This window comes from Thunnus thynnus, chromosome 17 (assembly GCF_963924715.1).
Source record: "Thunnus thynnus chromosome 17, fThuThy2.1, whole genome shotgun sequence".
Classification (NCBI taxonomy): Eukaryota; Metazoa; Chordata; class Actinopteri; order Scombriformes; family Scombridae; genus Thunnus; species Thunnus thynnus.
The window spans coordinates 2,815,883-2,839,806 of record NC_089533.1 but is presented as its reverse complement, the minus strand read 5'-3'; the positions used below and the strand labels follow the sequence as shown (position 1 = coordinate 2,839,806).

The 23,924-nt window shown below is 42.0% G+C and overlaps 3 protein-coding genes across 3 annotated transcripts; 1 reads left to right on the top strand and 2 right to left on the bottom strand.

Annotated features, from left to right (window-relative positions):
- Positions 1-84: 84 nt before the first annotated feature.
- Positions 85-6,552, bottom strand: kat8 (K(lysine) acetyltransferase 8). Its single transcript, XM_067616197.1, has 11 exons — positions 6,125-6,552; positions 5,565-5,639; positions 5,165-5,343; positions 5,024-5,077; positions 4,725-4,889; positions 3,905-3,994; positions 3,647-3,787; positions 2,798-2,891; positions 2,077-2,227; positions 1,780-1,934; positions 85-331 (listed from the first exon to the last, which is right to left on the bottom strand). The coding sequence occupies exons 1-11, from the start codon at positions 6,453-6,455 to the stop codon at positions 267-269; spliced, it is 1,500 nt and encodes a 499-aa protein (XP_067472298.1). The 5' UTR covers positions 6,456-6,552; the 3' UTR covers positions 85-266.
- Positions 6,553-8,141: 1,589 nt separating this feature from the next.
- Positions 8,142-12,928, bottom strand: rnf25 (ring finger protein 25). The gene is made up of 10 exons (XM_067616199.1): positions 12,797-12,928; positions 12,470-12,541; positions 11,162-11,258; positions 10,888-10,955; positions 10,706-10,775; positions 10,454-10,525; positions 9,553-9,699; positions 9,392-9,481; positions 9,122-9,259; positions 8,142-9,038 (listed from the first exon to the last, which is right to left on the bottom strand). The coding sequence occupies exons 1-10, from the start codon at positions 12,811-12,813 to the stop codon at positions 8,373-8,375; spliced, it is 1,437 nt and encodes a 478-aa protein (XP_067472300.1). The 5' UTR covers positions 12,814-12,928; the 3' UTR covers positions 8,142-8,372.
- A 1,454-nt stretch (positions 12,929-14,382) lies between these two features.
- anapc2 (anaphase promoting complex subunit 2) lies at positions 14,383-23,368 on the top strand. The gene is made up of 14 exons (XM_067616194.1): positions 14,383-14,738; positions 15,881-16,130; positions 16,209-16,530; positions 16,634-16,766; positions 16,847-17,072; positions 18,051-18,170; positions 18,411-18,528; positions 18,754-18,932; positions 19,104-19,245; positions 20,438-20,513; positions 20,594-20,797; positions 21,494-21,626; positions 22,487-22,728; positions 22,841-23,368. Exons 1-14 carry the CDS (start codon positions 14,640-14,642, stop codon positions 23,048-23,050), a joined length of 2,454 nt encoding a protein of 817 aa, XP_067472295.1. The 5' UTR covers positions 14,383-14,639; the 3' UTR covers positions 23,051-23,368.
- The last annotated feature ends 556 nt before the right edge of the window (positions 23,369-23,924 follow it).

The window sequence follows — 23,924 nt, the reverse complement described above, 5'->3', positions numbered from 1 at the left end:
TCAGATTTTTATCTTCTTGTAGCTAAAATATTTTAATTTTCAAAAGAGACTTTTGGAATCAGTTGATACTCATGAAAGAAGGAATCAGGACACACATCTTTTTTTTTTTAATATATATTTTAAGAAAATACTGACAGATGATACTAATATTTATGTACATACAAGTTTTAATAACAGCAGGATTTTACTGGTTGAGGAGGAAATAGTATATACACAGCTGGAGTGGTTGACTGATGGGACAGATGTGGCGTCTGTGGCTCCGCTTCTCACTTCTTGGACAACTTGGCTTGTTTGTTTTTGGGAGGAGCCCACTTCAAACACATGGTGTCCACTGCGAAAGAGACGAGAGACGACACACACACACATACACACACACACACATCAACACACAGTCAGGTGATTCTCAGAGGACGACTGTACGACTGCTGCTGTGCAACATGTTCCAGATGAAAAGAAAACCAAAGAATCCTGCAAACTGTCCATCACGTGAAGCAAGTAAACTTTACTTCTATTGCGACTTCTTTAAAAACCAGAGTTACAAGATGATTCACAAAACACGAACTCACTATAATAACTCAACGTTTTGGTCGTCAGACGTTGTGTTTGCACTGAGCAGGTGGTGATCAGCTGCCTGCTGCAGCCCAAAACGCTGCTACAAGAGCGCTGAGAGTGAAGCAGAGAGCTCAGTATTTGTATTCGAATAGAAGTGGAAAGAGGTTTAAAAATCCTGTTTTTGTTTTTATTACACTTTTAATTTTAGAAAATTAAAGTGTTACAATAAGTATTTATGAAGTGTGTGTCAGTAGTTCAGCTTTATCTCTGGGGAACACCCCCAACTCTGGGACTGATGTCCAAATTAGGAAATGTGCGTCATGTAGCAGGTGGATGTGACTCCCCTCACTGAGACCTGCTGATAGACGTCACAGCGGAGCAGAGGAGAGACACTGAGATAGTGATGTAACCGACCTGTGCACTGCTATTTAACATGTTTTTTTTTCTTCCCGAAAACAAATAATTTTTAAAATATTTGTATGAGACAAATATTCGTTAAAAAAACCCCACTATTTGTGCTTTGCCGGATAATGTATTTGTATTCAGGCACATCCCTAGAAGCAGAACAGTAAACAATGACAGCAGCGATGCTGATGTGTTTGCACAGAGTCCAAAAACACCAGGACCAGTAAAATAACTTAAAACTAGATATTTATATTCATAGAGTCATGTGTGAGTTAATTTACAGGAGCTTCTGACAGCACAAGGGTTGATATCTGTAGTTGTAATAAATATCAAAGAATGAAATGCCTCAACACAGAAAACGTACATTATATTTATTGCACATAGATAATAAAAACCATAAAATACTGGATAACAAAACATAGAACATAATAACTGTCTCTCTACACTTCAAGCATTCAGAGTTCACTGTTTGTTTCTGTTGATGCTCAGACACAAACAGGAAGTCATTTCTGGTCCTCATGTTCTGACTCTACTGTCTTTGTCTAAGAAGTCTGGTTCCCATTTGCTCACCAGTAACTCCAGTCAACGACGCAAAGCGGAGGAAGATGTGCGCCTGGTTTGCATTTGTCGTGCACAATGTGACATTTTAGCAGCAGCGTTCATCGCTTAGCACGCAGAGGAAACACTGAACGAGCCGAAACTCACTATAAAGGAGCTGCAGAGTCATCAGTACGACCAACACATCAGACTGTGTTACTATCTATCTATCTATATCTATCTATCTATATATATAATAGCTGCTTATTAAACGCCTGCACTCACCTGTGATTGGTGGTTTCTTATACTGGGCGCTCTTCAGATGCTCCTCCACCAGTTTGGGCGTCACACAGATCACATGCTGACCTTTCCAGTATTTCACCATGTTGAGCGACTGCAGCGTGCTGATGATGTCACTCTGTGTGATGCTGGTCATCTGACTGGAGACAAACAGGAAGAGGAGGAGGTGCTGACATCAGCATCACAGTCTGACAGGATGAAGGTGGTTGAAAAGAGAAGAGGAGGGCGGCTGGCGTCTGATGATGATGATGATGATGATGTAATGGGTTATCATGTGTCTACCTGAGGTCTTTGATGGACAACGTTCCTCTGAAGTCTCTGAGGATCTCCAGCAGGACCCAGGACCAGTAGCTTCTGTAACTCAGCTTCCCCAGATCAGACAGGGGCTTCTCTGGAGAACCGACGGCGCTCTCCAGCTTCGACAGCTCGTAACCTTCACAAACACACACAAACACACACGGTTTACTATCTGTCACACACACACACATTCATGTTTCACATTTCTGTGCAGGTAAAAAAAAACACACATTTATGCAAAAAAACTGTTGAGTGAGGAGAAGCTCTCTGAACTCGTCGACTTAACGAAGTGGAAAATATCAAACTGTTCTGATCGAAACCACAAAATGAAATAATATGAGACCCTGGTTAATCTACCAATTATTATTATTATTATTATTATTATTATTATTATGATGTTTTTGTCTATGAAATGTCAGAAAACAGTGAAAAATATTTGTTATAGTTTATAATTTCTCTCATCCAATCATGTTTAGTCTAACAGTCAATAACCCAAAATTATTCAGTTTATCATCATGTCAAATTAAAAGCATAATTATGAATAATTATGAATATGAAAACAGCTAATTTTTTTTAATTCTATTCAATTTATCAACTGACTAATCTTTGCAGCTCTAAAGAGCATCGTTAGTATCATTATTATTCATTAGTATTAATTAGTATTCACTAGCTGTGGCTCAGAGACTCCTGTCATTCTCTCACTTACTGAACGCTATGAGGAACTTTCCGTAACCTCTGCGCTGGTACGGCGGCAGCGTGAGAATACACGCCACGTTATTCCCATCCGGAGACTCTTTCTCCTGCAAAACAAAACCAAACAGTTCAACAACAACAACAGTTCAGAGCAGCAGTGGTTGTGGTTTCAGTTAAATACTGTTAAATGCTGCTGAATTAAACTACAGCATCAGTGAACTGCTCGCACATGTAAAGGATGATTTATGCAATTAAAATGTAACATGTTGAAATTATTCAAACACTACTGACACTATGGAGCTGTGTTTGAAGATCATCTTGCATCTTTTTTAAGCAACACGACATTTCACTGATTAGACAGCTGGTGGCAGTAATGAGTCGATGAACATATGGATGTAAACAATCAACAAACAGTTGTTTATTTCCACATCCAGCAGTTACGGAGCAACATTATCATTCATGTGGAGTCGTGTTTCTGTCCACCTGGTGAATGTAAGTCCAGTATTCACTCTCTTTTAGCTCTGTTTTTGTTCTCCACCAACTCCTGAGGGAAATATCTGGCTCTTTAGCTGCTAAATGCTCCACTATGTTCACCAGCTAGTCTACAGCTAACTGTGTCTGTTTGGTGCTGAGCAGGTAGTGTACAGTTGGCTTTTTACAGCTTTTTTTGAGCTGAAACTCACTATAAAGCTCCGTAAAAGCCGAGAGGAGCTGCAGAGTCACTGATAATTCTCTGTAGGTTCATTGAGAGAATCAAACACTGGTGAGTCCGAGATTGATTCTGCAAATATTTTTCAATCTTCTCGCCTCAAAATCAAAACACCGAACCTCTCGAGTCGCAGCCGTCGATGCCGAGACTTACTTTGGAGAAGTAGCCGACGATGTGCGCCCCGTGTTTGTTGACTTCAGTGAGGATGTAGAAGATGAAGGGCTCCACGTCAAAATAAAGCGTCTTGTGGTCGAGAAACAGCTTCGCTAGTAGACAGAGATTCTGACAGTAGATCTGCAGACAGAACGTCAGTTGGTCACTACGAGATCGTCACAGTTTAATGTCTCTCTTTACAGAACTGACTGAACGAATCTTTATTATTTAACATTAAACATCTTCAGGTTTGTTCACCTTGTGGTCCCGACCGTCCACTTCATACACGGAGATGTTGCTTCTTCTGTAGATCTCTTTGCCTGGAGGCTGCTTCCACTGACAGTGTGACTGGAGAGACAAAGGTCATCAGAGGTCAAACCTCTTGAACAAACATCACTTTGTGTTTCACAGGTGGACAATAAGACAGAAGCAATAATAACAATACGATTAAACAGTTTTTGGGACTTTTAGAGGCTGTTTACACCTGGTTTTAAAATGTGTTGGGACAGCCGAGACACGTCGCCGTTCCTTTCACGCGTCTCCATGGTGACCAGCTGACCGCTCGTGTTCAGATTTCGTTCCTGCCTATATCACTTAAAGGGCCCTGCGCACAGTTACTAACATCACTAGCTAAGACACTCTGTCACCGAAACAACCACCACGTCCTGTGTTGATGATGTATTTTCCTGTTACGTCCTTGTCAGAGACGCATCAGGATGCATCAGCAAGTGGTTTGAGTGATCGGATCACAACGAGTCTTGTTGGTCATTTACACTTGTGATCCGCATTTTAAAACCAAGTGTAAACAGGATCTTAGTTGCCATGTGAACATAAACCATATTATTTTGCTCTGAAGGCTGATATATGTAACATGTGGCTTTGTTACTGGACCCAGTCTGAGCCTCTGATGTCCACTAGAGAAAATATCTTCTTTGTCTACACTGAAGTAGCATTTTAACACAAATCACAAGCTCAGACAAAGACGGCAAAGACTAAACTTCTTCCTGATTCCACGAGAGGCACAAACTGTGTCTACGACTTCCCTACGTCCTCAGAATGAAGTGAAAGCTGGACTGACCAGGTGATGCCTGAAGGTTTTCTCGTACTTCATGTATTTGAGACAGTACTCGCAGATCCACAGCTTGGGCTGCTTGCCATAGTCCTCAGGAAACGGCGAGAAGTACCAGGCATCGATCTCAAAGTTTCCTATCTGGATCTTATCCACGTATTTTACTTTTGTGATCTGAGGGAGAGATGTGGAAGATGGTTTTTAATCACACGAATACATGAGCCAACTGAACTAAATGATGAATTCAAGGTTATATTTGTTTTCGTCTTTTGTATCTTTAAAAGAAACCGACAAACGCGCCGTCTTACCGCCTCATGTTCCTTCTCCAGGGCAGCTGTTGTCGGGTCCATCTCTGCATACGTCTGCAAATAAAAAGTCTGTTAGATAAACACCAACCAGTACAGGGAGTGACACCACACACACTACTGAGTTATAAACAATGTCTCAACCTTCTGCACGTGATTGATCTCGTCATGTTTGCGCTTCTGGTTGCGGGTGATCTTCCTCTCAGGCTGTTCACCCAGGTCGCCGACGCCTCCGATCTCTGTGCTCTTCCTCACCGCATCCTTCACCGTCTTGGTGAGCGCCAGACGGGCCTTACCCACCCACTCATCCAACCGTCTGTTGACTGCAGGCCGAAGAAAAGGAGATGAAGATGAATGCAGAGCGAGTGAGTAAAGAGAGAGGGGGGACAGAGACAGTATGAGGGATTTAAGACGGATATAAAGGGAAGAGGAATGAGGGTGGAGCAGGGATGATGGAGAAGAAACACAGGATATCAACTCTGATTATGTAAATATATAAGATTTAATTGTGTGCATTGCAGTCGTGAGTATAACAAACACTTACATCCTACATAATGAACATAAAACTCCTCTCTGCCCTCCTGCTCATTCAGTCTGGACTGAATAACCTCTGCTGTGTCTGAAAAAGAGAGCAAGATCCATCAGTTAATGAGAGTTTTCACCAGTAATTAGTGCAATGAATGCACCAAACTCCATTTAAGATTTCTGCCACTTTAAAACCTCGTCGCTTATTAGCAAACATACTTACTGTTATTCGGCTGAAGAAATGTTGCTCAACATGTGTTGAAGCATGCTTTAAATTCGGGAATAGTATAATCTTCCAAACTGCAACTTTAGCCTGTTTACTGCAGTAAAATATCAACTTTTCACAGTGAGCTAGCCTGTTGTTAGCACTGTTATGGTTTTATGATAAACGCCGAATTTTCCAGAAAGTCCAAAAGATCTTTCGCACGTTAAAATAGTTGAATGAATCGTTGGGTTTAACCGCCACTTACAATAGAATTAATTAGGCGTAAATTTTAATGGAGTTTGGTGTAAAGTTCTCCCCAAAACAAAAGAGAACTGAAACAGGGGTGAAACACGCAGAACTGAGTCTTAACTCACGCCATGTCTTGTCGGCCCGTTGACATAAATACGTCTCTCCGATTTCTACCGACACCTCTTGCTCCCTGCCGCAGCCGAGCACCCCTCCTCGGTCCGGGGTGTGCTGACTACTACAGCCCCCGGCTTCTCTGGCGCGTCCAATGGCCTCCGTCTCGTCTTCCTCCCCGCCGCTGCCGTTAGAGGAGCACGCAGCCGGGATACTACCGTCCAGATCTCCCCGCTCGCTTTCCATATGACTCGAATCCATGTCTACGTCCATCCCGGACTCGGAGTCCTTGCTGTTGTTGTTGTTGTTGTTGTAGCTCTTGTGGAACTCGGTCCCGCCAGTCATGGTCTCAGTCGTTTTGAAGACAACCGCACGCCCCTGCGACCCTGCGCAGATTACAGCGAGGGGCTGGTCCTCAACCTCAACAACAAACTGCCAAGATGGCGTCGGTGGTGCGTTTAGGTTCCGCCTCTGGAGCAGCGAAGACTACATATCCCATGAGTCTTAGCGCCAAAACCAGCAACTAATAAAATAAACTGTAAACTTGCAAGAAGTATATTATAGTTATGGGTATATTTCTACTTTCTATTCTAGTTTTGGTTATTCTATTTATTTTTTATATTAAAGTTAATCAATTTAGTTATTATATTATATAATTTAGCCTTTAATTGTATTTGTTTTTTACCTACCTCATTGTTTTATTTTGATTTATGTCAAATGGCTGCTATAACACTTTTATTTCCCTCTGGGATTAATACTCTATCTATCTATCTATCTATCTATCTATCTATCTATCTATCTATCTATCTAAATAAATAAATAAATAATGAATATTAAACCCAATAAAGAAAAATAGCACATAACATTTGCTTTATCTTCTTTACAATAAACTTTGATTTGTCAAATTTGCTGCCAAGTAGACAATTGTAATTCAATGCTGCTCTGATTCCTGTCTCTCCCTCTCTCTGTGCATTCAGTTGTGACTGTATTTATTAGAAATTAGTATTCAGTTTGTGGTAAGCACAACTTTATTTAACGATATGTGCCATATAAGCACAAGATCAACTGAAATAATAAAGGTTTTAACACTTTCAGGACCCCTGACCAGATAGAACCTCAAGATTATGTAAAGTTAAAATAAACCTGCCTTTTATTTAATATAAATGTGCAGTGTTTGGTTTTTTACTCTTTATTTTGTCACATTTATACAATCTATATTTTTTTTATTGTTAAGATGTTAAACGAATAACAAAAAACCCCACATATGTAACCTTCAGGCACCTGTAATTACAGTTTACTTCATGCTTTTTGGTGCATACGAGTCTCATTTCGTTGACAAATTTTTAATTTATTTATTTTTTGATGGTGAACCTCTAGTTGCCTGTTTCTCTCAGCTACTGATCCAACTTTGTTTAAAGGACAGTCTGGGTAGAAAACAAACATGTGGATGTTTCAGCCTGTCAGCTCTCTGTCATTAAAATCAGCAAACGTTAGAGCTTGCTGGTGATATTTGGTGGCATCCTTGAAAAGAAGAGTCAGGTTCTTACCAGGCAGTGTTTGTCTACTGTAGTGTTTATCTGCTGTATTGCCAGCTAACATTCCCTATAAAATTTCAGTTGCATCATATGTAGCATCAACAGGGCTGCAACTAACAATTGTTTTCTTTATCAATTAATCAGCCAATTATTTTCTCTCTTAATCATTTGGTCTTAATTTCAGGAAAAAGTGAAAAACGCCTGAAACAAAAAGAAGACGTCTTCAGATGTCAAACAGTCCAAAACACAAAGATACTGTTTACCATCATGTATGAAAAAGAACATTAAAATCTTCATATTTGAGACGTTAAAAACAGCAAATTTGCAGCATTTTTGCTTTAAAAAAATTAGTGAAAAGATAAATCAGTTATCAAGATTGTTGCTGATTAATGGTTGCAGCTGTAAATTACAACACATGCTTAAAAAAAAAAAAGATATTAAAGCTGCAATAATAAAATAAAATCACAGGAAACACAAACACACCGTGACACTGACATCCGGAGACATTTTTAATTTGTAGTTCTTTCAAGTCATATTGCATCAGAACAAAAAACAACAACCATCTGTATCTGAGATTAGTGTGCGTGAAAGTGCATATCAGAGACCAGGAGAACGGCGGGAGAGTACGGGAGACACCAGAGTGGCGGTCGTTTCTGCTGCAGGGCTGTAATCTACGCAAACCGATGATGGAGGCACACGTTCGTTTGTTCCCTCCTGTCGCCCTTTGTCATAGCACCTCCTCTCTCCCCCTCTCCCTCTCCACTGCTCTCTGTTGGTAGCCCCTGCCGTGACCCCGGCGGGGCCCGCCTCCTCTGCCGCACAGGTTATTGGCCCCTCCCCTGCTTCTGGAGGCTCGGCCGTCCCAGTGGTAGCGTGCGGGTCCGGGGGCCCCGGTGTGCGGGCCGGATCGATAAGGGCCCCTTCTCCTCCCGCGATGACCGTGACCGCCTGCGACATCTTTTAGGCATTCGGTTTCCAGACTTTGTTCGTCTGGAGAAAGCTGCGTCTCTTGTTGCGCGTAGACTTCCTTCCCCGTCTTATTCCGACACGGTTCTGTGTCTCCTTGCGTCTGTTGGCCGTAGTCACCCTGAGGTTTGCCTCTCATCGGTCCGTCAGAGCAGTCTGAGGACAGAGAGAGTTTGTCCAGGTGTTCTGTGATCGGGGCGGCCCTCCAGTGTTGCGGTCTGGAGGACCCTCTGCCCCCTCTCCTCTGCCCCCTCGCCTGGCTCTGACGCCTCTGGCTCTGAATGCCTCTGCAGTGTGACGGTCCGGGAACCAACGGCTCCGCTCGGACGCCGGTTTCATCGGAGGAGACGTTAGAAGCGGAAGGTAGCGGAGAGCCGGGAGAGACGTCTGCGTCCACCAAGTTTCCGTTTTCAGGAGCTGATGGAGTCTGAAGATGTTGACACCTTGTTTAACATCTTCAGGCAGCAGATATACATGAATGTAGTCATATAATTATTGATTCATGCTCACCTCATTGATATGGATCAGAAAACGATTAGATTCCGCCTCCGGGTCGATGATCCCACCTTTACGCCGCTGTCTTTCCAAAAGCTTCTGAAGTTCAAACCACTTACGTTGAAAATCTGAACCGATGGCTGCTTCATCCAGCTGAGTGAAAACCACAAAGTCTGTTAATGTCAAACTATGAAGTTCCTTCTTGAACTCTGGGAGCAGCTTTCAGCTCCAGAACGGCCACTAACAGACCTCCAGGTGAAACTGTTCATCAGGTGCTGGTCTTACCTCGGGCAGCTGGGGAGCAGGAGAGCACAGGAGCTGATCTACGTCGTAGCTCAGAGGTTCCCGACACACCGGACACACCACAGTCAGCTCCTGTTACGAGAGACGACGTGAGTATTTAAAACAGCTTTGTTGAAATATGAACAGAGCTGCTGATATCAGACCTGGTGGTCGTCTCTCTCTCTGGTCTTGTCCTCCTCTAACTCCTTCTCCCTCTGGCGGAGCTCCCTCTCAGAGTGGCGGACGTAGCGGCCGAGGCAGTGGGAGTGGAAGTAGTGGTAGCAGCTGGTCTTAGTGAACGTCTCTCCCTCCTGGAGAAACATGCAGCACACACGGATCCCATCGCAGTTTCAGCTGATCACAGATGCAACATTACTGCTGTTTGAAGCAGCGTTAGTGGATGTTTTTGGCCACTAGGGGGCAGCAGAACAAGTTTCAATCACAACAACTTCATATTATCACTTTATGAAGTTGTTTGCTTCCTATTTATCCTTATTATTTCCTGTTTGTAGTTGTGTCAGCCAGAGTCTGGAAAACTGCTGAGTTAGACTATTTTAGTGCTTTCATTATCAATTAATCAGTCGATTGTTTTCTCAATTAATCAATTAGTTGTTTGGTCTATAAAACGTTGATCAGTTTCCCAAAATCCTAGATGATCATCCTCAAATGTCTTATTTTATCCACAACACAAATATGTTCAGTTTACTGTCATAGAGACGAAAGAAACTGAAAATTTTTATATGTTTTTCTTCTAAAAAAAAAAAAAAGACTCAAAAAGATTAATCAAATGTCAAAATAGTTGGCAACTAATCAATTAATAGTTGCAGCTCAGGACTCTTACAGAGAACATGATGCTAGAAACATCTCAGAGAGTCTGGTCGTAGATGTTGAGGAGTGAAAAGTTAACAGGAGAATAATAATAATAATAATAATAATAATAATAATAATAATAATATCCAACATGTTTCTCCCCTTCATGGAGGTGAGAGAAGAAAGACTTCATAATGTGACTGATGGGAAATGTGTTGATTATTTTAAGAGACACATTTGGACTCAGCAGCGTACCTTAAACCCGTAGAGACAAATGACACAGTTTCCATGAGGAATATTACTTTCAGTCAGGATTTCTTTTGCTTTCTGTCGGAGAAAAAAAAAGAAGGAAGACAGAAATATAAGAAGATATCAGGAGACTAACAGTATTAATGATCATATCATCTACTTATACTGTATCCTTGTTTGTAAATGGTTTGTGTTTTATTGTTGAGTTTATGCATTAAAATGTAAATATAAATAAATGATAAACATTATATAAGTGACCTCAATGAGCTGATACAACACTGGTGAACCCAGACAGGACTGAGCCTCCAGCTGCAGACACTTCTGAACACTAAGAGAAAGAGGTTGAAAGTGATTATTATTAAATATTATATAAGTATATAGAAGTAGTGATATTTATAAAATGAGACACATGAGAGAATCGAGTCTAATCAGTTGATCACCTGCTGAGCTTGTCATCAGAAAGCCCTCGCGGGTTGTGAATGGAGATGGCCGGAGAAGACGAAGGATACTGAAGATACAAGAAGAGGAAAAGACATTAATTATGTTCAGAAACATTAATGTTGTGAGTCGTGGAATAAAAATGATGATTGATAATTGTAAATAAACCACAATGTGACGTTTGTATCTTTCATTTCATAGCATTAATACTTTTTGTCACAGTGTTTCTGTCGTGTTTCTGTGTTTTAATCAGAGCGAGGTCGGAGGGCGGCGTACCTGCTGATCGAGGGTCAAAGTCAGCGTGAGCCGGACGAACTGGGAGACGGAGTCCTCGGCTGTGGAGGGATACAGGACCAGGCTCACCTCCCAGTCTCTGGAGGACACAAACACACCAGCAGCTTTAACGACACTGAAGCTTTAAACACTCAAACATCTGAGAACGTAAAAACGCGACATTTACAAATTACTGATAATTAACTGAAAAGATTCATTAGATGAAAAGATTTGTACATACAGTCAAAATAATCCGCAATGATTGATCATTTATTAATAGTTTAAGTCATGTTTTATCCATTAATGCCAAACATCCAGCTTTCTAAAGATCAGCTGATTTTGTTTGTCTTATGTGATGAGAAAGTGAATATCTTTGAGTTTTGGACAAAAAGAGTAATTATTCACTTTTGAATAATTGTGAGGCATTTTTCATTCCCAAACAATTAATTAAACAAGAAAATATTCAGCAGATTAATCGATTATGAACGTAATTGTTAGTTGCAGCCCTAAAAGCATTTGAAAAAAATGACTTATTATTATTCATTACTTAGTATTTGAATATTATATATTCATCTGTTAGCAAGAAAAGTCTAATTATTAAATGCCAATAAAGAATTATCCTCATCGAAAAGCTTAAATTATGTTGAAAGCTGGAATTTAACTTTACAGAAATGTGACCTGACAAACACTAGACATTCCTCCTGTTCATACTGGATATTAAAAGATCCTTCAAATGTGCTTTCAATGGAAGTGATGGAGGATAAAATCCATAGTTTTGTCATTTAAAAGTCTGTGTGAAGCTTCTATTCAGCTTCAGCAGTCTGAGTTAGTCATATCAAGTGGATATCTGACACATTTACAGTCTTTTTAGCATCAAATTCCCTCTTTGTGTTTCCTCGGACAGTGTTTCCCTGTTGAGCTGCAGGTGGAAGTATAGTAACAAAAAGAGGAACTTTGGCACTAAAAAGACTGTAACGTTGAAAGATATCTACTTGATTTGACTCATTTGGACGCTGAAGCTTCATATTAGCTTCAGATAAACTTTGAAATACATTTTTACACAGAAGGAGGACTGTGGATTTTGTCCTCCATCACTTCCATTGTAAGGTCATTATGAAGGGATCTTCTAATGGTCAGTATGAACAGGAGGAATGATTACAGCAAGAAAAACAGGTTTCACTGTTCATTTGGGCTCCTGACTGTTGTTTTAAGACACACTTGACAAACTGTGAACCTTTAACTCTACAAAATCATAATTTAAAGCCGAAGCTAATGAAGCAAAGTGCTGATATTTCAGCTGTCGAACCTCACCTGTCCTCCCTCCTGGTGACCAGCAGCTCATCCAGGTAGATTGACTGCAGCACCTCGATTTCAGACAACACACTGCGGAGGAAAAAGAATATAACATTAGTGAAGGTGTCTTCTTGCTGTGCTGCTTTCTAAACACACATCTAGCTAACGTTAGCTCGTCTTAGCTGCGGTGTTGTGATGCTAATTAGCTGCATCACAGCTGCGACATCCCGTCAGATTGAAATCAGAGCTCAGTCTCTGTCTCTGGAGGGATCAGCTGTGGTTACAACACGGTGGGTGTCATTAAATTTTAAGAGAAGAAATCAGACATGCTGTCAACAAACTCACTCGCTCTCCGCTGCCATGATGATATTTCTGTTAGCTGCTCCTTCTTCTTCTTTAGTGGTTATTGACGGTTGGCAAACAGGCTTAGAGGCGCATTACCGCCACCAGCCGGACTGGAGTGTAAAACAAGAGACTATGCAAGAAATGAAAAAAAAAACTCCGGATCTTTTTTTTATTTTTTATTTTTTTTAATTTTTTTTAGCTAAATCAGTTTCTTTTAAAAACGTTTTTGTTAGCTTCTTCTTCTTCTTCTTCTTCTTCTTCTTCTTCTTCTTCTTCTTCTTCTTCTTCTTCTTCTTCTTCTTCTCCTTCCTGTATTGCGGCGGTCGGCAGCCAGTTTAGTTTATTCGTGCATTACCGCTACCTTCTGCTCCGGAGTGTGAATCAAACAACAGATTTACAATGTATATTGCTTCAAAAACAATAACAAAACACACACACACACACACACACACGCACACACACACACACACACACACACACACACACACACACACACACACACACACTAAGTTATAAGTTATAAATTGAGGTTATAAGTTACATTTTATCCTCCATGCTTTACAACCTAGTCCTAAAATCTCCATGTGTGTCAGCCACCCTAACAGTACCCTGACTTGTGCTCTCTCATCCATGCTTAGTAATCCTTTTAATGTGAATATCTGCACCTCTAATTCCCTCAGATTATTCCTCATCATCATCTCTCTCTGTGTTTCATACCTCCTACAACTCAGAACTACATGCTCCACTGACTCCTCTTCCTGACATCCCACACACAAGCCTGGTTGGTGTTTTCCTACCATTTTCAGTGTTTTATTTAGTGCACAGTGCCCCAACCTTAACCTTATCAACAGATTTTCCTCTCTGTGTGTGTCCATTACCCATCCTAGTAACATCAACACCTTTTTGAATTTGATATAGATGTCTCCCTTGCCACTCTGTACACCACCTTTCTTGCCACATTTGGTTGTTTTTTTACTCCCAGATTACACATTTAACCTCTGCCTTACTGATACTAATTTGCATTAGTGTCAGAACCCTGAAGTCCACAAAAGTTATTATCTTATCCATGAACAAACGACCAAGTAGACCATTAGGATGTTTCGAGCCAAGCCAGGCTGACTATCCCAAAACCTCAATGATTATGAGTCACTAATAAACACTGATGATAACAGTATGCATCTGTACATTTTCTATGACTAATATTTTATCTATTTGAAACTCAGTTTTTAATTGATTTTGTTGGGTAATCAACTGGTCTTTCAACAAAACAAGAAATTTACATTCTGTATGTGATAATTAATTATTACTATTTTATATTAATATCAATGTTGTGTTTTATTAAAACGGTGTTGCAGTTCCTCACTGTGACCACTGAAGGGCGGTTAAAAGTTAACCGTTAACTCTCCACCAGAGTCAAATCAGAGGCGTCAAAGGTAAACAGACACAATATAAAAACACTTCAGGTAAAAACGTTAATCACAAAACCATAAAGCAACTCGAATGAGGAACTATAACTATCTATATGTGTGTGTTTTATTAACTGTTGGGGGGCAGTATTGAGCATTTTAGCATACAGTCTGCCACCGGAAACTCAAAGAAGAAGAAGAAGAAGTAAACCCGCGATAAGCAAGCAGGGAGCATTTAACGTTATTTCATATTTATAATTGAAAGATTAAACAAATATGGTAAAATATTCCTTTTTTACATCAATAACACCTTTCTAAGACATGATGCGCGCGCTCTTGTAGACGTTTTTTGACGTTACCACGAGACAAAACAGTTGAAAGTTTAAATGTTTCATCGAGACAAGCTAGTTTTGTAGCTTCTGAACAGCCTAGAAAAGATGGAGGAAATTGTGATGGAATCGGACTCAGTCGAAATGTCGGGATCGATAAGTCAACCCGGAGTCGCTGAGGTTTGGGATACTGTCACTGCAGCTCTGGTGAGTTTGCTTTATAACCGGACACCTGTAGCTCAAACACACAGCAGACAACACGGAGTGAAACGATGTCGCCAAAGTCCATTTCAAGATCTAATAATTTAATGTTTTGATGCTTTTAGTCATGTTTTAACCTGGTGGGAGGTGATCAAACACTGTTTATTAATCAGAAGGATTATTCGGGGTACATGTCATCCTCTTTTCCTTTTCTCTTTGTGCTCCTGTTGGTCTTTTTCTGTCTCTTTGAGGCTTCTTCTACTTTTCACAAATCCACAGTAAATACTAATATAACAAAATGCTCATTTAAATCTCTCTAAATATATAATTTGTGCTATCTGACCAGAACAGATTTGTGTCAATAACAACACTTCAGCTTCAGCCATGGATGAAGGAGGCTACTGTCTATTATGTTTGGATTAGTGATGGGAATTATGCTTCACATACAACCCTGAAACTGTTTTATACAAACAAGAACATGTGTGTTCACTGTCCAAAACCAGCTCTAAAGTGTGTGCATGTGTTGTAAAGTGTCCTGTAGGTGAAATATTGTTGGCTTTGAAGGCTTTAGTTTTCCACTGGAAATGATCAAATGAACCTTTTATGGGGCACCAGTTAGCCGTTGGGCCCCTTTGAAACCACCTCCTGTCATATATGAATTTGAGCAGAGCTGCAACGATTAATTTTGATAATTGATTAATTGTTTTAGTCATTTTTTTAAAAGAAAAATGTCCAACATTTGCTGGTTGCAGCTTCGCGAATACGAGGATATGAAGCTTTTATATGTTAGTAAACTGAATATCTTCAGATTCTGGACTGTTGATCAGACAAAACAAGACATTTGAAGTCGTCGCATTTGGCTCTAAGAAATTATAACGGGTGTTTTTCACTATTTTCTGACTTTTATAGACCAGAAGTCTGATTAATTAATCAAGAAAATAGTGAAAATAATCATTAGTTGCAGCCTTAGATTTGAGAAGTTTAGCTTATTTTTGTTAACGTGAAAATTTATAGAAAAATGTTTTGAATCTCAGCGAAGTCTGAACATATGGTTTAACAATTAAAGCTTTTGTAGACAAAGATCAAGATACTGTTGTGTGTCAGAACAGAATCATTGATCTCTTGTTTTGGCTCGGTGTTGTTCTCAGGTGTCTCCCGGCTGCTCGGTGTCGGAGCAGAGTCTCTCGGACTCGCTGGCCCTGCTGTGTGATCAGGGTCTGGGCCAGCTGCTGGGCGGCTGGCTGCTGGAGACTCTGCAGATGCATCTGTCCTCCTCCGTGGTGCCTGAGTTCTGGTCCGGACTCAAACAGCCGGAGAACGAGCTGGAGGAGCGAGACAGGGCCTGGGTTCTCCTCACCACCTTCCGGACTCTGTTGGAGCGACTGGAACCCTTCTTAGGCGAGTAGCAGAAACACTTTTCACGGTTCAGTACTGTGTGAAAGCATCAACAGTAACATCTACTCTCTCTCCTCCTAGTTGGTTTGGAGAGGCTCGGGACATGGCAGGACATGGGCCTCGGCGGTCTCCGTGGCCCGGGGCCCAGGGGCCTCCAGGAGCGGGCCTTCACCATCATCAGGGCCCTCCTGCTCTTCTCGCCGTCGCCTGTTCTCCAGGAGCGAGTGCTGGAGTTCTACAGCAGGACCTTCTCTGTGTATATAAACCAGGAGGGGGAGGCTGAGGACGGGGCCGAGGTCACCGACGGCCCCGAGGGAGGGGTCTGTCCCGGCTGTGGGGTCCCAACGCACCAGTGCTGGTGTCAGGAGGCCCTCAAACAACTGCAAGAGCTCAGCTACATACTGTGAGTATGTTCAGAGAGCTTCAGCCTCCTCCACCACGTTGTCCGCCTCACATCAAGACTGTTATAAAACATCTGACTATTCGTATCTTTCCTGCGGTGGCAGATCCAAGCTGCAGCTGCTGGAGTGGGTCAGCTCCGAGGCCGTCACCTCCATCCTCCACAAGCTCATCGAGCAGCGGATGGAGCAGCACTGCAGGGGCGAGTACGAGCGCTCCTTCCTGCTGGAGTTCCAGGAGGTAAAACATCTGTCTGGATGAAAACTCTGGATCAGCTGGTGAGTTTCTTCATTTTAAAACGTTTTGTTCTGTGTGAGCAGTGGCTGGAGCTGGTCCTGGGCTGGCTGAGCAAAGTGTTCGCCAGCGAGGCGGACGGAGACGCTCCGCTACCCGCTCTCACTTCTGCCAGCACTCCCAGTACTCCCAGCATCCAGGCCGGCCAGTCTGCCAGCTCCGTGCTGAAGCAGTGGAGGTGCCACATGCACCAGTTCTTCTGCAGGATCTACGTCAACATGAGGATCGAAGAGCTCTTCAGCATCATCAGAGGTGAGACGGAAACAGAACTTCAGTTATTAAAGTTCATTTCTCTGTTTGACAGAAGAGTTTCTACACAGTTATAGAAAACTGTATTTTATCACCTTTGATCAATCAACGAATCAAACTTTATCGGTACAGCAGCTCTTATACAGAAGTGCTTTACAGACAAACTGATAATAATACAGAACAAACTTGTCCTGTCATTCCTCCACGCTGGTGAATCTTCTACCTTTTTAAGTACCGATGTTAGTTTCACCAAGCTGAAGGCAAACACTACGCTAACTGCACCCTGCTGCTGCGCTGTCGATGGCTTCTGGGGATTTTTATGGTCCCATCTAGTAGATAAGAAGGAATAAAACCTTTTTAAAAACAGGGAAGCCATAAAAACATCCTGATCAAAAGCCAACGAATGAAGTTTTAACACTGTTCCACCATCTCGGAGCATAAAAACTAAAAGCTGCTTCACTAAAAGTGTTTCTGCTGCACTTTGGAACAAATAAAAGACTTCAGAGTCGTTCTGCTTCATATATTAACAACATGTCAGACAAACAGGAAGAGCTTTAAAACCAGTGTAACCAGTGTTCTCTCCTTCTGGTCCCAGTCAGCACTCAAGCAGCAGAGTTAAGCTAACAGTTTCCCCCCGTTTCCAGTGTCTGTGCTAAGCTAAGCTAACTACATAGGTACATTGGATTTCCCAAAACATCATATTTAGTTTATTTATTTTCCTGCTTATTTCTGTTACAATTAATAATAAACATGAGAATAATCTGTTATTGTTCATTACTTTGCTGTAGCTGCTGCAGCTGGAGATAAACGTCAACATTTCTTTAGTTTATCAGAGTTTAACTGTAACTCAGCTGATGTCCGACTGAACCCAGTTCTGATCATTACATCTGTCGTCCAGATCAGACTGTTCTAGTCGATCTATAAAGTATAGATTAATATGCACAGTTTCATATCATGTCTTTATTTCCATGTTTCTTTCAGATTTCCCAGAATCCAAAGCTGCCATTGAGGATCTGAAGTTTTGTTTGGAACGAACCAATCAGAGGCAGCAGCTCCTCACGTCACTCAAATCCGCCTTCGAGAGTCGTCTGCTGCACCCGGGTGAGTCTGACGTTCACCAACAGTAAACCTCATGAAACCTCAGCAAACACAGACGCTGCTTAGTTTTTACATGTTGCCTCAATGTTTCAACCTTTTATCTCTTAAGATGCGACATGTCGTCTTCTGCTGATATTTTAGATATTTGAAGGTTTAGTGTTTATATTCTTCAGTATTTCTACCGTGAAAAGATTTTAAAATCATTTAAATTTATTTGAAGTCTTTGTTTATTTGTGCCGTCAGGTGTTCACACATCTGACATCCTCACCGTCTACATCTCGGCCATCAAGGCCCTCAGAGAGCTGGACCCCTCCATGGTCATCCTGCAGGTCGCCTGCCAACCCATCCGCAAATACCTCAGGTCCGTTCATTATACACTTATTTATTTATTTATTTATAAGTTCATGTGGAGGGAAATGTTGTAATCTTGCTCGATATAAAGTTTAACTGCTTTAGGTTACAAAGAGTTTTACAGCAATAAAAAAACTAAATAAATGAACGAAAAATACAATATTAGACGTAGAAACACAACACACGTAAATCAGATAAAATAAGGAAGCTGCTAGAGTCGAGTGGTGCGTTTCAGGACTCGGGAGGACACGGTGAGGCAGATCGTTGCCGGTCTGACCGGAGACGCCGAGGGCTGCACCGATCTGGCCTCCGAGCTGTCCAGAGGAGACCCGGTCACTCTGGAGATGCAGGACAGCGACGAGGAAGGCAACGACCCGGAGGACTGGACTCCAGACCCGACCGACGCCGTCCCCGGTCAGTGAACGCATCACGTGTTAAAGTCACTTGCCTCTGTCTGCTGTTTGGTGAAACCGAAGCAGCTCAGACATGTGATCCTGAAACGTGTATTAAATAGTTTTCTACATGGTTTAAAAAAGGCTAAACTTCATTTAAAGAGTCTGACGTGTGGTTGTTAACGTTTGTCAGATAAAACGGGTTCGAAGCGTCGTTCGTCAGACATCATCAGCCTGCTGGTCAGCATCTACGGCAGTAAAGACATCTTCATAGACGAGTACAGAGCCATCCTGGCCGACAGACTGCTGCACCAACTCAACTACAACACAGCCAGGTACCACGTCAGCAAACACACCCGAGCAGCAACAACACACCCGAGCAGCGAACTGGCAGCTTTCAGCAGCGTTGTGTTGCTGTGTGATGTGAAAATGAGACGCTGTGCTGAAAAACACTGAAAAAAGTCAAAGATACAAGACTGTAGTCCCAGAATGCTTTGCTGTAAGAAACATCCAATCAGAACGCTTTGAGTTAAAATCAAACAAATAAACACAAACAACAAGAAACACAAGCAGGGAGTCATGGCAGGACCTTTAACTGAATAATAAACATACAGAAATATGAGAGAAAAACAAAGTCACACTGTTAACAAGCTGTTTTTAAATCTGCTGTAAAGGATTTAAAGGATGAAAACATTCAACCCAGTGAGAAGAGTAGTTTCATATATTTGGACCTCTGGTTGTGAAGATGAAGAGCAGATGATTGTCCGGTTGAGTCGGAGTGAATCTGAGAGTTAGATTCAAAAATAAACCCTGAAATCATCTGGAAATATTTCTCCTACTTGAATTATATCTTTATATATAAATATATAAAAGTACAGATTAGACACACAGCTTCAGATTCTGATGTGTTTCTAACAGCATTAGACGAAACGATCAACGTGTTTATGACATGTGAGCGTTTATGTCATCAGAAGATGTTTGCAGGGTTAAAAATGACATTTAATATCCATTTATAATATGAGTTTAATCACATTCGGCTGACGTGCGACAGCGTCCACGTTTGCTTTGTTTTCAGGCGCCTCCTTCTTGTATTATTAATTACCCAGTCAGATATATCAGATGTTGACATGAAACTAGTAAATACGATAACTCTGATGGGACATGAACGCAGCATTATAGCGTGTTTACATCATCAGACAGTTCAAGATGGATTTATGATTGAAGAGTTGGTGGTTTAAGGGTTAAATATAGTGCATAGCACTTTATACAAGCACCAAGTTGTGTATGTGTACATATATACAGTTATTACAAGTTAAAACTGGAATTATGGAAACTAATGTTGTGAAGTTAGAGGTTGAGCTTCAATAACTTTATTAGAAAAATGATAAATTGATGAATTATAAAGCAGCAGCAGCTTTGTTGGAACATTTTGTTCCTGATTGTAGAGACAAAGTGTTTCATATGAACTCAGCTGCTGAGGCTCATGGGTATTGTAGTATTTGAAGTACTGTACTGTGGTGTTTCCAGGGAGATCCGTAACGTGGAGCTGCTGAAGCTGCGGTTCGGGGAGTCTCACATGCACTACTGCGAGGTCATGCTGAAGGTACGTTTTTAACATCGAACGCTCTGCCTCGCGCTCCTCGCAGAGAGAGATTCACTGACCGCGCCTTCCTCTCCGAACAGGACATGGCCGACTCCCGCAGGATCAACAGTAACATCCGCGAGGAGGAGTCGAGGCTGAGCGAGGAGGAGCAGCCGCCGCTGTCCCTGTCGGCCATCATCCTGTCCTCCGAGTTCTGGCCGTCGCTGAAGGAGGAGAAGCTGGAGCTGCCGCCGCTGGCCTGCCAGGCCATGGAGGCCTACACGCACCGCTACGAGAAACTCAAGGTGCTGCTCGACTCCCGGCTGCACCGGCGGTGCTTTCACATGTGTTTAAGGAACATTTCTTTCAATTCACTTCAATGCAACATGAAAATCAACCTGCAGAGTTTGTTGATGTGTGAAAACTGCTGCAGATAGTTTCCACCTTCACTGTCGGTGCGTTCAAGGACACGACAGCAGCTGCTCTGTCAGATTTGGAAGCAGAACAGCAACGTTTCTGACAAACACGCTGCATCTCACACAAACAACTGACCGTCCTTGAACACACCGCTACAAAAACTTTACTGTTCTTTTACTTTTTATTGTAGTTACACTTTTTTTTTCTGTCTGTCTGGCTCTTATAAGGTCATGCTTGCTGACATTTTGAGTTCTCTCTCTGTAATTACACACACATCACGTAGGTGCAGAGCTATTAGAAGACAGCGGAAAGAGAATAACACCCACACACTCACTGCGAAGCCACAAAAACACTTTGACCTGACGAAGATCTAAATGTGTTTTTATTAAAATGTGAATTGTAGCTTTTGGAGTAAGTGTGCAGGAGTTCATCATTTATTTCTCACTCACTATTTTTACACTGATCTGTATTGAAACTGTATTTTCGGTCTCAACTATCAGCTGTGGTGCCGTGACGACGCGCCGCAGCAGTTCTCTGTCGTTCTTCTTCTCTGACGGCGGTTCGTGTGTCGGTGTGTGTTTCAGGCCATGAGGACGCTGAGCTGGAAGCCTCATCTGGGTTCAGTCACTCTGGACGTGGAGCTGGAGGACCGAACGCTCAGCAACCTCACCGTCTCCCCGATCCACGCCGCCATCATCCTGCACTTCCAGGAGAAAAGTAACACGGTTTCATCTTTAAGTCTGATGTCTCGGGTTTGTTTTTCCATCTAAAGCAGAGACGACGCGTCAGTGGAAGCTCCCAGACTTTGATGTGCATCCTGTTGTCTGTGTGCGAGATGAGTCACCGACATATCTGCAAAATACCAGAACACACACACACACATTGAAATCCTGCAGCTGCTTCACAGTAAATAAACGTGATTCTGGTTCAAACACAGAAACGTCAGTCAGTGTCACGGAGTCGATTTTACATAAACTGAAACTTAAACTAAACAGTTTCTACAAAACAACAGCCGGCAAAGTTCAGCAGAATATTTGAGTTTAGGATATAAGTCATTAAAATCAGAATATTTTATAATAAATCACGGGGTTCATTTGGTCCCAGTCTTTTTCCAGCCTTCAGTGTTGGATCACAGCTGCAGCAGGAAGCACACGGAGTAACTTTGATTAATGGTTCCATGTTTACACCACGAGTCTGACGACTGCTGAAAGTATTTCAGAGGAAAGTAAACTCTGCTTCAGCTGCATCGTCTCTCTGCTTCAACTGGAAACTGTTGATGATCTGTAGAGTTAAAAAAAAAACCCTGATTAGCTTTAATTTGGGCCTTGAACTCGTCACCCGGCTGTATAATAATATAAATGTTCTGTGGAGTAACGTTGGTTAATGTTGTTGCCACATGTTACATAAACTTTTCATCTTTACACTAAATTCACAGAATGTTTGATCATTAAAACTGGTTTAAAGTTATGAAAACACTTATTTATAGATGTAATTATTATTCTTAGAGATCTTCTTTTTAAATGATGCATAAGATGAGAGATGTAAAATAACTGGGCGGCTGTCGGTCGTCCCATCAGGTTCGTGGACGCTGGAGGAGCTGAGCGGGAAACTGGGCGCCCCGAAGGAGCTGGTGCACAGGAAGCTGGCTCTGTGGCAGCAGCACGGCGTGCTGAGGGAGGAGGCGGGCGGCCGCTACTACGTGGTGGAGACGGGCTCGTCCAAAGAGAAGATGGAGAGGGGCGTGATGCTGATCGACAGCGACGAGGAGAGAGACTCCAACACCACCACGCAGTCTGAGCAGAGAGAGGAGAAGCTGCAGGTCGGTTCAACCAGCACACGCTCATCACACAAATAATCATAAAACCAATAAAACACAAATGAAATAAAAACTAGATCAGATATTCTAAGCTGCACTGTCCTGGTGTGTGCAGTTGTTCTGGGCCTACATCCAGGCCATGCTGACCAACCTGGACTCCATGACGCTGGACCGCATCCACTCCATGCTCCGGATGTTCGTCGCCACGGGACCCGTCGTCACGGAGATGGACGTCAACGAGCTGGAGGCCTTCCTGCAGAGGAAGGTCAGGGAGCATCAGCTGATGGTCTCCGCAGGCGTCTACAGACTGCCAAAAGCCAACTGAAGGAGGAGGAGGAGGAAGAGGAGGAGGAGGAAGAGGAGAAAACTGTTGAAGTGTGACGGTGCATTCATACGCTGTGGGAAATATCGCTTATGTCAGTTTTTACTGTCACTGTTTGTTTTTCAGATGAATTCTGATCAGTCGCTGACACAACGATTTGTCGAACCGGAGTTTCCCACGTTACCTGAATGCAGCATCGTTTTATGAGGGCTCATCTTCTTCTTCGTTGGTTGATGCTGCATCTGGGAATGTTTGTTGTTGTGAAGCCTATTGGTGTTGAACACTGATGTATTATAATTATAAAAGCTCTTTACTGTCTAACGTGTGTTTGTCTGAACTGAATCGACTGCTGCACATTTCCTTCCGTCTCTGTTTTTTTCATTTCATTGCAGAAGCGTGAAAAGTTTCCAGCTGTGGAGTTCAGCAGTTATTATATTAACGCTGCAGGTTTAACATTTATCTACAGTCTGAAACACAGAATCTGTCTCTGAAGGCACATTTAAGACTCTTTATTCCCAAACGTTGCTGCATTTTTTCTGCAGCAGCTGGATGCTCTAAAGCAGATGTTCCCCCTCAGCCCCCCCCCCCTTCACTGACACCCACCGTCATGCTACAAATGTGTTTATTTGAACTGATTCATGTGATTTAACACTGATAGTTACATAAAAATTTACTTATTTCATATAATCATTAAATCATCCCTGAGCATCTATCAGCTGCTTTGAGTTCAATATTTTAACTGTTTATTCATAAATCTAAATGATCCATTTGAATTATTATATTGGTTAAATTAGACATAACAGTTTACAACATTCAGATATTTAAACTATCATTTATCCACAACTTTATACAAACTGTTCAGATGTTTCTACACTTA

Coding starts and splice junctions, on each gene's coding strand:
- rnf25 (XM_067616199.1), bottom strand. Junction 10,526..10,705: donor TGTTGTATCAGCTCATTGAG/GTCACTTATATA, acceptor TTTCTCCGACAG/AAAGCAAAAGAAATCCTGAC. Junction 9,482..9,552: donor GAGAGAGAGACGACCACCAG/GTCTGATATCAG, acceptor CTCTCGTAACAG/GAGCTGACTGTGGTGTGTCC.
- kat8 (XM_067616197.1), bottom strand. CDS start 6,455: ATGACTGGCGGGACCGAGTTCCACAAGAGCTACAACAACAACAACAAC. Junction 5,344..5,564: donor TTATGTTCATTATGTAGGAT/GTAAGTGTTTGT, acceptor TTCGGCCTGCAG/TCAACAGACGGTTGGATGAG. Junction 5,078..5,164: donor AGATCAATCACGTGCAGAAG/GTTGAGACATTG, acceptor TTTTATTTGCAG/ACGTATGCAGAGATGGACCC.
- anapc2 (XM_067616194.1), top strand. CDS start 14,640: ATGGAGGAAATTGTGATGGAATCGGACTCAGTCGAAATGTCGGGATCG. Junction 20,798..21,493: donor ACCGCTACGAGAAACTCAAG/GTGCTGCTCGAC, acceptor TGTGTGTTTCAG/GCCATGAGGACGCTGAGCTG. Junction 21,627..22,486: donor CCTGCACTTCCAGGAGAAAA/GTAACACGGTTT, acceptor TCGTCCCATCAG/GTTCGTGGACGCTGGAGGAG.